Below are 12301 nucleotides of genomic sequence, written 5' to 3'. Positions count from 1 at the left end.
TTTAAACGAGACCCTGAAATGAAACCACCACCTGGTGAATCATTTGATCTTTAACAGAACAGATATAAAACCAAATAAATGACTAAGCTGAGGAATATACAGTGCATCCGGAAATTCCAAAATATAATGAATAAAGATTTTTCCTCAGAATTCTACACACAGCACCCCATAAGGTCCCATAACTAACAGTTCATGCCAAGCATAAAGTCAAAGGGAATGTCTGCAGACCTCCGAGACAGGATTGCCTCAAGGCACCAATCTGGGGAAGGTTACAGAAAAATTTCTGCTGCTTTGTAGGTCCCAATGAGCAACGAAGTTCAAAAGAAGAAGTTCAAAACCATCAGGATTCTTCCTAGAGCTGGCCAGCCACCTAAACTGAAGTGCTCAGGGGAGAAGGGCCTTAGTCAGGGAGGTGTCCAAGAACCTAATGGTTACTCTGTCAGCGCTTTGGAGGTCCTTTATGGACAGAGGAGAACCTTCTAGAAGGACAACCATCTCTAAAGCAATCCACCTATCACGCCTGCTTGCGTCCGTTGGGACAAGCAGGCCCTCTTCCTGCCTGTCCCAGCTGGAGGCGGACGTAGGCCCATTCCTGGCCCGCCCTCCGTACCGGCTACCGGAGGATCCAGCTATGTCGCTTCTACACCTACCCTGGACCTCCTCAGGGGGCACAGCCAGGATCTCGGGAGGAGCGACCTTCTCGTCACCTGCCAGTGCTGGGTCTTCTTGCCCCGGATCCTGACTGGCGCTGGATGTGGTGGAGGGGCAGAGTTCGATCCCTGGCTCAGGCTCTGGCCGATCAATCTCCACCCTCAGTCTCAGCAGGAAGTCCCAAAAACTCCTGTCTGTCTCTCCCTGCTGCCAGAGGGCTGCGCCCCAGCCCCATGCTGACCCAGACAGACACACAAGGATGGTGGTGATCTCATCCGTGTTTGCTGCCCCACTGAAGGGTCCCGGGGCCATTAGGCTGTCCCACATGGGACTGGGCTCGTCATTGGAGATGGTGGTGGGTGTGTGGTGTGGAGGGTGGTGGACGTCTTCTCCAGCAGGCGGGGGCGCTGGTGCTGCCGTTCAGCTGGGGCACGTCCGGGCAGAGGGAAGGCGGGTCAGCGACCGGAGCTGGGAAGGCGTACTCCCCGCGAGGCAGTCCCGGCAGTGCAGCTGCTGTTCAACCAGCTGTCCTCACACTGCTGGGAGGGACGTGGGTCTCCACGGACCTTGTGACGATCTGGGACGGGCACACTGCCTTCGTCACTCTCGTCATCGTCCGTGTCTCCCTCATCTTCCTCATACCCCCGGAAGTCACGTGGGTCATCACGGATGTGATAAATAAATAATGGCCTGGTGGCTGAAAAGGGAAATAAAGGGTATCAAATTAAACTTGCTCGCAATGTTATGGGAAACTCCTGTCTCTGTCTTCCCATTCCCATCATGTGACATTGATGCAGAGCGTCATGTGACACCATGGCAGCATCATGATATGGGGATGTTTTTCAGCTACAAGTACTAGAAGACTAGTCAAAATAGAGTGAAAGATGACTGCAGCAATGTACAGAGACATCCTGGATGAAAATATGCTCAAGAGAGCTCTTGAACACAGACTGAGGTGACAGTTCATCTTTCAGCCAGTCACTATCAAAGGAGTGACTTCAGGACAACTCAGTGAATGTCCTTGAGTGGCCCAGCCGGAGCCCAGACTTGAATATCTCTAGAGAGATCTTAAAATGTCTGTACACCGACTCTTCCCATCCATCCTGGTGGAGCTTGAGAGGTGCTGCAAAGAGGACTGGCCGAAACTGGCCAAGGATAGGTGCACTAAGCTTGTGGCATCATATTCAAAAAGCTGGAAGTGCTGCCAAAGGGGCATTGCCCAAAGTACTGAGTAAAACTCTGAATACTTATGTTTATGTGATTTTTCCAAAACCTCAAGTTTCACAATTTCATGATGGGGTGTTGAGTGTAGAATTCTGAGAAAAAAACACATGATTTCTCATACTATTTTCATTAGTATTACATTTATAGCACATCTTAATTTATTCAAATACTAGTTCATATTATAGTAAATCTGACTTTGCCAATTTTATGTTTATGCAAAGAGACATGCAGATGCAATGATTTTAAACTAAAAGTTTGCCTGTTCAAGAACCCTGTAGTTGCATAGTCATTCTCCTAACGGAAACTGTAGCTTAAATTTGACCTTGTCTGTCTCAAATTCTGTCACATTTCCATTTTTCTTTTGCATTTTAAAAATGTACAGCTGCAAAAATTATATCAGTTTGAGCACTCCTTGGCTTTTTTTTAACTTTCACCGTGTTATATCACTTGCTTTTATCACTGTTTACTCTGCCATTCAGCTACTAATCTCTTTCTGCCAGTGTGCTGTGCATTTTATTCACTTGGTTGTCAGTCTGCATATTTAAAAGATTCTGAGCCTGAGACCATGGTTGCATTAACTTCCTTTTAAAATACTAAATGTAGCAAAATGTAATTCTTTATTTTGTTCAGAATTTAATAGTTTCTGACAACAGGTTTACAATTCATACAGAGAAAAGAAAGTGATAAAATATGTGCACTTTATGATTTTAATGAAAACAAAAAGAAAAACATTGTGTACCAATAGTAAAGTCCAGGATGTTCTATACCAAACAATATTTTAATATCTTTTTAAAGCTACTAACACAGGCACTTTTGTATCAGTATATGTATAAAATACAGGGCAGCAATATATACTTATTAAGTCATTATTTCTTATACTGAATAATCAAGAAATCCAGGAGTATCTTATGGACACTTGTATCCTAATTTTCTCTCTGAACTCTCCCTTCACAGAGGTTTACTGGGCAGAGACTGCTTTTATGATGATGTTTCATATAAAGACTTTTTAAAGACTTCAGTTCCAGTCTGTTCCTCTTATCTCTCCATCCTTCCTTTCAGTTTATTTCTACATGTCTTTATTGATGTTTTTTATCCCTGTTCTCTCTACACCTGATCAGCAGGAAATGTGTGTGAGAGCAGATGTAGGTTAATGGGGCAATGTAGATCTGATTTCTCTTCTCTGTGTATGCAGGTCCCTACTGCTTGCGCCACCTCAGCCAACTACCAGTTGGTAAGATACTCCTCTCAGCCCACATCCTGTTCTTCTCCTTTCCCCTCCTATCCTCTAATCTGTACATGCCCCATAAGGCCTAGTTTGACCTTAAATCAAGTGATTTGATTTAAAATCTACAGATAGTAAGGCACTCAGGCATATTCTCAGGGTCAGATGCATAATGAAACATAAAACTGTGGTTGCAATCCATGTTGAAGCAAACTGAATAAACATGAATTGACTTTCAAGTTATGTTAATAAGACAAAAAAAATAAAACCCCTACTGTAGCACCAGCGTTCTTTCTAATTACGAATTAAATTTGTTTCTGATAGCACAATTATAAATAAACATTTGTTTCATTTGTCTTAGAATTCCTTTTTATGCAGTCTGATTTAATTAATTTCTGGCCTGCATCAAATCATGTGTAAAGTGGGATAGGCGGTGCTGAAAAATAGGTCTTGTTGAGCCTGCAATAGCTGCAATTACTATGATCTGCCATTCATACTTTATTATGTACTGTCTTCCTGAATGTGGCCTGCATGGTATCAGAATTAGTTGTAATGAAGAGAACATCTGGAATATCTGGAATATGGAACTGGGGATCCAGAAAGGTCAGCTAAAAATGCTTTTTCTATTCCAGCCTCATCCCATAACTGAGCTTCCCCTGAAACATGTAGAGACGCCGGTAAGTGTCTCCTTTATTACTTCACCATAAAATATAGATATTGTTTGTTCCTCACTTTTTTTCTTATGACCCAAGTCGCTTGATTCAGGAAAGGGGATATACATTGTGTGCTGCTGTAATGTCATGACGTGGCACTCCAATACATTAAAACAAGCACTAATACAATATTCTACCTTTATATTCCGTCTGAAACAACATTTAACGTTGTTTTTTTGTTATATTTTATTAATCCTGTCGGAAATTAACCATCACCCTTGGTGAGCAGTGGCCAGACAGGCAGCCGGGGAGCAGTGTGTGGGGACTGTGCTTTGCTCAGTGGTACCTCAGTGGCATCTTGCCGGATCGGGATTTGAATCGGCAACATTCTGATTACGGGGCCGCTTCCACCGCCAAGGTGCCACTGAGCACACATTGCTTCCCTTTCATGGCTGCTCACCGACGGAATTCGTTAAATGCAGAGGACTCATTCCATGCGTTGACTATTGTAGCATCTCTTCCGAATGATGCTCAAGACATCAAATGATGGTTTTCTTGTTTTATTAAAATTCACGTCACCAACGTAACAGCTTGTGCTGCTTCGGAGGGTACAACTAATTAAATTCCGTCTTATATTAAAACAACAATCTTTTCCCTTTCTGTTTTACTTCACTTCCCTTCTACCATGAGACTCAAAATAAAAACAAAGCAAATTAAAGTCACCACAAGTCCACAAACGTAAATGTAAACTCAACAGCCCATACCCATTTAACAATGGAATATCCTCGCCATAAAAACAAAGCTAGAAACTGGGTCCTTTAAAACAATCACTTCACTTTCAATTACATGTGTGTCTATTAGCTTGGGGAAGGTTATGAGGGCCGTTTAGGAAATATTTCGGATTTTTGTTAAAACACACACACACATTCACATAAGAAACGGACAAGCATGCATTTATAGTATTGAATACTCGCACACACATGTGAAATGGACATGGACACAAACACACACACACACACACACACACACATATGAAACGCTCACACAGATACAGGTGAAATAGACTTATGTAACAAACAAAAATGAAATTAAATGGTGTGTTAACTTTTCACTATAACCGGAAGGCGGTTTTATGGATTCTTGTGTGGCACGCTAGCCACAGCACGCTATTGTGAATCTAATTTTTTTTCATTTGTTTTTTACTTCGCTTATTACTGTGAGTTTGGGCCAATGAAGACATAATACAGTTCTTCAGGATACACTGCAATGTATTGAGATGATACAGAGAGAAAGAGAAGGGAGAGCGGTGTCGCTACCCGGTTAGAACTGTGGATGCGCAAAATACGTTACCGCTTTGAATCGGGTATACTGAAAAGCTTCAATAATGCTATATGTGCATCTAACACATTTTTGATACATTTTTGTTTGTTACATAAGAGTCTATTTCACCCGTATCTGTGTGAGCATTTCATATGTGTGTGTGTGTATGTGTGTGTGTGTGTGTGTGTGTGTGTTTGTGTCCATGTCAATTTCACTTGGATCTGTGTGAGCGTTTCATATGTGTGTGAGCTTTTTCAGTTGTATAAATGTATGCTTGTCAGTTTCATATGTGAATGTGTATGTGTTTCACATGTTTTTGTGTAACAAAAGTCTGAAATATTTCCTAAACGGCCACACACTGGTCCCCGGGCTCCTGTCATGGCTGCCCACTGCACACTAAGGGTGATGGGTTAAATACAGAGGACAAATTTCACTGTGTGCTATGCTGCTGTGTATCACAAGTGATAATCACTTCACTTTCACTCTAATTACTTAAAAAAAGTGAGTGAATTACAGTAAATATATTGTAGCATAAGTTATTATTATCCTGCCCCAGCTAGCAAGCGCAGATAACAAGCCAACAGCTTGCTGTAAGATTCAAATCCTAATCCTAGTGTATATATTAAAACATGAGGAAATAAGAACAAAATAGATTTCCATTTTATTACACTTTTAACACCTACTGTCACTTTTTTAAAGTTATCATAGTTCATTTATTAAAGCTTTGACGTCATCTTCCAGGGCTCCACAAAGTCATCCAAGAGCATGGACTCTCGCCGAAGAGCATCCCGGTGAGCCTTTTTATGTCTGTTTGGCATTAATTTGACACACTACAACACAAGATCTCCTCTTTTAGTTTGAACCTGTTCATGTTCAACAGTAACACCAACAGCATTACCTCTCAAGGCTTTGACTGAATGCATTAGTGATGACAGAATCCAAAGCGAGAGAGAGGCAGAGAGAATAGCATGAAGACTAACTGAGCAGTCCGAGTGATGGGAAAACAGCCAAAGCTGCAGTGGTGTTTCATGTTCCTCCAGGAGTTTAAGTCTGATCCAGGCCCTGGACGATAGTGAGGTGGACCTGGTCTACATCACTGAACGGATCATCTCCTTGTCCTTCACTGGCTGCTCTGACGACCACAGCTACACGTCTCACCTGAAGGATGTAGTCAGCATGTTGAGGAACAAACATGGGGAGCACTACCTGGTGAGAGCTCCTCAAGCATTCTGCACCTTGCACCCAACAATTGAAGCAAGAGTACTGATGTGTCGTTGGTCTCTGCAGCAATTGCCATTTTACTTGAATTCTTCATCTTTTTTTATACTTGAAGGCAGATAACTTTACACATTTAATTTGGGAAGAAAACCTTGTCAGTTCCTAAGTGGTTATTTAGTTATGAGCCTCAGAAAGGAATGACAAAGAGGATGGACATGCAAATAATCATTTATTAAATAAAGAGAATTAAGAGGGGTCTAGGGCGAGTAAGAAAGCGGCCCCGTAATCATAAGGTTGCGGTTTGAATCCCGAGCCGCCAAGGTGGCATTGAAATGCCACTGAGCAAAAAACCTTCCCCATACACTGCTCCACTGTCATGCACACTGCACACTGTCATGGCTGCCCACTGCTCACCAAGGGTGATGGTTAAATACAGAGGACACATTTCGTTGTGTGCACCATGTGCTTTGATGTGTTTCACAATGACAATCACTTCACTTTCAGAATTTCACATGAACAAGCAGACAGAAGACTGGCGATGTTAGCCACTTGTCTCAACCATGGCACAAATACCCCAAACTCTCATGTCTTAGGCACCTGTCTGTCCACCTGTCTGCAGGCTCCACTCCGTGCATCAGTCCCCTAACAAGAACAAACACACACGCACACAAAAATGGTATATTATCATTTATGGCATTTTACCAGACAATCTTTTCCAGAGCTCCTTAAAATCAGTAGTGACAGGGACAGTCCCCCTTGAGACACTCACTTGTCTTGCTCAGGGACACAATGGTTGTACGTGCAGAGATGTTGCAAACGTGGAAATCAGTGCTGTTGGAATCCTGAGCTTTTTATGTGCGTAGCAAAAAATTTTAATTGAATTCTAAGAACTGAATTTATATTGGGAGAAGCAAATTTGCATTACATTTTTAGGGATGTAAAATGCAGTTTTAATTTCCTTGCAATTCAGATGCATTTAGATTCAGTTTGTAAAATTCAATTTCAGTTTGTACAATTCAGATTAAAAGATATTCAATTCAATTTCAGTTTACACTGACCCAAATTTCTGCCTATACAATCTCTTGTTCCACTTAAACACACAGTCACACACAGAAAAACACTTAATATTTCAGGCCAAAAGTTGTGTCATTTAGAACATGTCCAGAAAGTTAAGGTTGATGGCTCCTCCATCAGAGGGTACAAATGCTGGCACACATAAAAATGAGCACAATGGGGGAATGAGGAAGCAACATGTGTCAACCAGGCTCTTTAACCTCTATTTTAATTCCACACAATGTTGTTCATATTTCAGCTGCTAAACCTGAGTGAACGGAGGAATGACCTCACTAAGCTCAACCCAAAGGTGAGACAAAGACAGTTAGAATCATACATCGTAACAAGTTCTTCTTTGAGTTTAATTAACTCCTCCCTCTTGTTTTTACACAGGTGCTGGACTTTGGCTGGTCTGACCACCATGCGCCTGCACTGGACAAAATCTGTGCAATCTGTAAGGCCATGGACACCTGGCTGAACACTGAGCCACACAATGTGGTGGTATTACACAACAAGGTAAGACACCCGCCATTCACATTCACAGACACCTTCTCTGTGACCTTCTCTTCATCACTTCTCTTCCCTCTCCTTATGCTTCTGTCTGTAGGGGAATCGTGGCCGGACAGGTGTAGTGGTTGCGTCCTATATGCATTACAGCAACATATCTGGCAGGTAACAGAATGGTGTCCCCACATTCTGAAACTACAACAGCATTTTTAAGGTGAAAAAGAATATTATTTGAATTATTTGCATTGGCTGCTGTGTGCTTGTTTGGTTTGTAGTGCTGATCAGGCCCTGGACCGTTTCGCCATGAGACGCTTTTATGAAGACAAAGCCCTTCCAATGAGTCAGCCTTCACAGAGGAGGTGAGAGAACAGGAGGATGAGGAAATGTGTGTGTTTGTTTAAAGTATTTACGTGTTTTGATTGGTAAAAATTAGTGATTATGTATTTATTAATGAATAAAACAGACAAAGAAATGGACTTCCGAACCAGAGGCCACGTTGTAAAATACTCATTATGGGACATCCTAATGAACTGTCTCCTTGAGAATTTTTTTGTGGTTCCTCTATACACCTGCAGAGGTCACTGTAGGTCAGACATAGAAAAAAAAGGCTTATATAGATTTATATATAATTGTATGAAGGGATAAACAGTGGTGAACTGTGTGTGCTCTTGATGCAAACGCCCACCCCAAAGTGGAGGTTTGATGTGACGTTGTGAACAATTAACTCAAATAAACCAGCTATTGGACAGCCTTGCGGCTTTTTCCATGGAAAGGGGTACCAGGATATTTGGTCTGAACTGAACAAGAATTCTGCTGTTGCCATCGTCTTCTGGTTGTTATTAAAGTTATTTTTTTTTTAGTTTCTCTGATGAATTTATTTTGCAGTTAGTTGGTTTGGCTGGCTGTAAACCATTTTTGCCTTAATCTGTGAAACTGGTTTGCACAATTTGTTCAAGAGCCAAATAAAGATTTAAACTTTGGTTGTTGTTGTCATACAGGGTGAAAGTGAAGTGATTGTCATTGTGAAACACAGCACAGCACACAATGAAATGTGTCCCCCAGCGTGTGGGCATGGTGCTTTGCTCAGTGGCACCTCAGTGGCACCTTGGCAGTTCAGGATTCTAACTGGCAACCTTCTGGTTACAGGTCTGCTTCCTTTCCCGCTAGGCCCAAAGTTAATAAAGGGACAGCCTTTACCCACATCTAACCCTGAAAAGTCAGTCTCATTGCACAGCAGTCTCTCTGACATTTTGTGCAATGCAGTTCTACGCTAACTACTAAATGTGACATTTTTGGGGTCTGTGTGTTTGGAGTGAGGAGTGGAAAAGTGGTTTGGCTTTGCGCTTGGTGAGGTTTCACCTCAATCATACAGTCTGTCAGTGTTCAGATTTGGCCGCACTTCTTGCATGCGCACTGGGAGCCAGCTTGGACTAGTTTCAGTTGCTGCGTAGTAAATGCACGTATTGCATTTACTGTATTCACCAAAAGAAAACCTCCACTCAGTTCTTTCATAATTTTATACAGTATTTAAAAATGTGTGAATTTTAGGTGCCATGCCTTGGAAAGTTCACATAAAAGCTGAATGTTATTCTGGTTGTCTTTTCTTAAGGTATGTTCAATACTTTAGTGGCCTCCTGTCAGGTCAGATCAAAATCAACAATAAGCCACTATTTCTTCACCACGTCATCATGTACGGCATCCCCAACTTTGAGGCCAAAGGAGGTATGGCTATAGGCATGTTTATACACACTGCTACACACCGCTCACACTCTGCTTCCTCTTCTCCACACATTTGCGCTATCTTTACACGAACTATGCCCTCCTGATGTGCCCTCATGCCTTGTTAAGTCAAACTAGATTTAATTTTTCCTCTTTGGAAAAACTGTCTGAATAGGTTGTTTGTCCTGTTTGTATGTTCTGTAACACCCATTTGGTCCAGGAGTACATTTTGTCTTTAGTGTGTGTTTTAATGCATATGGCTGAAATGACGCTAATTACTTGACCAATAACACTGATTTTCTTTGCTGTAGGTTGCAGGCCATTTCTGAAGATCTACCAGGCAATGCAGCCAGTTTACACTTCTGGTATCTAGTAAGTGAACTACATTCTCTGTGTTTGTGCCTGAATGCATGAGCTTGACTGTGTATGTTAGTGTGTGTGTGTCTGTGAATCCTTGAGAACATGAGTGACATGGCAGAACAGCAATAGTTTACAGAAAAACTCACCCCCCTGGAATCCAATGAGGTTGCCCCAGACTTACTACCATTGCTCTTCTCCACAGCAATGTCCAGGGTGACAGCTCCACAAGTATCTGTATCACCATAGAGCCAGGCCTGCTTTTGAAGGGAGACATACTGGTGAGTCAACTTCTCACTCACATGCAGCCCACTACAGAATAGTGCAGTGGTATCAGCACAGAAATACCAAATATGGGCACAACTCCTGTCTTGTCCTCTCCATCAGTTGAAGTGTTACCACAAGCGTTTTCGGAACCCCAGCAGGGATGTGATCTTCAGGGTACAGTTCCACACATGTGCTGTACATGACCTGGGTGTAGTCTTCACCAAGAGCCAGCTGGATGAGACATTTAAAGGTGATCAGACAGCCTGTAATGGTCAGTGTATACATTTAATGTATGCTAAGGTGGACTCATGGTACCTTCTGTGTTCTTTTACAGATGATAGATTTCCAGAGTATGGGAAAGTAGAGTTTATTTTTTCCTTTGGACCAGAGAAGATTCGAGGTAAGATTTTTAATCTCTTACTTTCAGTTTCAGCATCCAGGCTGCATAGACGACAAACAGGCTTGCATCTTTCATGTCATTGTTACTGTGACCTACCTAAAATATCTAAAATATGTTGTAAAAACCCAGTCCTTCATGGTAATGATATTCACCTGAGCACCCAGAGTTGGTGCACTTTTTACAATTAAAAAAATTTGCATTGTCACACAATAGCACTTAATAATGAATATCATGCTATTGTCTCAGTTATAGTCAGTCTCCTGTTCCAGACCATCATGATTGTATCTCTACTGCCACTTGTTTTGTTTAAGTATATTCTGGAACTCCAGCTTTCAGGTTGCTTGAGCCCATGGGATTAAAGTCATCAGTCTGTTACTAAGACGTGTAAAGGATGAGCTCTTAACCATGCTCTGCTGAAGTTCAGGGCAGAACTCCTGAGCTTTCTGTGTTCCCCTCAGGCCTGGACCACCTGGAGAATGGCCCCAGTGTGTCTGTAGACTACAACACCCAGGACCCTCTGATCCGCTGGGACTCATATGAGAACTTTAACAAGCGCTGCGAGGATGCCACGGACGGTCAGTAGCTCCATCTAATTTAAAGTCTGTGGGATTAGTCTCATAATCTTTGGATTTGGATTGTTCAATTAACCAACTAATCACTTAGTATAATGTCATTTCGAAGGCTTTTGAGTAAACACACACAGAGGTTAGCAGAGGTAGTCTTGAACAGTGTTCTGCGTTGATGTTGTGTGATGTGTTCCATGGGTGTTTGGGGAAGTCGACAATGGCAGACTGGGGCCACGACTTCAGCACTGTAGGATGAGTTGTCTCCAGAAAATTAAGGTCTCTAGGAGGACATTATTGTTTCACAAAAGCAACTGTCTGGTCAGATCTAAAGTTTGTTGAACATGTTTAGAATATACAATTAAAATATACATGTTTAGAATAGTCAATTCTGAGAGACATTAAATTTTTGTCCTATGTTATCTAACCACAGACTGTTTATCTGTAAGCGTTTATATTGTTTAGGGATTGGCTGCCATGCTGTTCTATCTGCTACTAAGAAGACAAAATGTAGGAGCTAGAAGCTCCATCTGGAGCATCAGCTAACTGATGATGATAATGTCAACTTCTATGTGCTAGTGCATTTAAACCCAAAGACTTAACGAAGATTTAAAAGTTTATGACCATAATAAATATGGAAAATTGGGGGCAGGTGGCATATTCAGCATGCACATCAAGAGGTTCCTTGGTGTACTTAGGGCAGATTAGATGCACAGTGAAGTAAAAAGAGCAGATGAAGACAAGATGAACTGCATGGGGAGCATTCTCAGATTCACTAATTTGATAATAATCTGTTTTGACAATATCATGTTTTGAGGCCTGCAGATGCTCCCATGCAAGGAGTGTAGGGAACAAAGGGAAACATGGGAGAATGAGAGGAGATGGATACATTTTGGTTTCAGGAATAATTACACGCCAGTTAAAGGTCAGTGTGGCTCGTCTCCTCAGCAGGGTAAAGATAAAAAGCAAGCAGTTCCTTTTTGATTATAACTGTTAATTTCTGTAAATACACAAAACATGCTGGATTAGCATTAGTAAAAACTTAGCATCCTGAGAAAAGACACACACACATGCAATTTTGTCGAATATGCTACTGTTCTGACAAAGAACATGACTGAATTAGCAGAATTCAACTATGACCATTTTG

At 41.8% G+C, this 12301-nt stretch overlaps 1 protein-coding gene across 4 annotated transcripts in view; it reads left to right on the top strand.

Moving 5' to 3' along the window:
• Nucleotides 1-12301, top strand: part of tns1a (tensin 1a) — a 77536-nt gene that overhangs the window by 34654 nt on the left and 30581 nt on the right. For all 4 annotated transcript variants that reach the window (XM_028953841.1, XM_028953839.1, XM_028953840.1 and 1 more), the window contains exons 4-17: nucleotides 3068-3106; nucleotides 3730-3774; nucleotides 5812-5861; nucleotides 6111-6279; nucleotides 7601-7651; nucleotides 7735-7857; nucleotides 7949-8013; nucleotides 8124-8207; nucleotides 9458-9570; nucleotides 9879-9939; nucleotides 10130-10205; nucleotides 10312-10441; nucleotides 10526-10591; nucleotides 11050-11166. In XM_028953841.1, the coding sequence (XP_028809674.1) occupies nucleotides 3068-3106; nucleotides 3730-3774; nucleotides 5812-5861; nucleotides 6111-6279; nucleotides 7601-7651; nucleotides 7735-7857; nucleotides 7949-8013; nucleotides 8124-8207; nucleotides 9458-9570; nucleotides 9879-9939; nucleotides 10130-10205; nucleotides 10312-10441; nucleotides 10526-10591; nucleotides 11050-11166 (1189 nt within the window). The remainder of the gene's footprint in view (nucleotides 1-3067; nucleotides 3107-3729; nucleotides 3775-5811; nucleotides 5862-6110; nucleotides 6280-7600; nucleotides 7652-7734; nucleotides 7858-7948; nucleotides 8014-8123; nucleotides 8208-9457; nucleotides 9571-9878; nucleotides 9940-10129; nucleotides 10206-10311; nucleotides 10442-10525; nucleotides 10592-11049; nucleotides 11167-12301) is intronic.

This window comes from Denticeps clupeoides, chromosome 15, assembly GCF_900700375.1.
Source record: "Denticeps clupeoides chromosome 15, fDenClu1.1, whole genome shotgun sequence".
Taxonomy (NCBI): domain Eukaryota; kingdom Metazoa; phylum Chordata; class Actinopteri; order Clupeiformes; family Denticipitidae; genus Denticeps; species Denticeps clupeoides.
The sequence above is the reverse complement of the archived record's forward strand: the minus strand, read 5'-3'. Positions and strand labels throughout refer to the sequence as shown.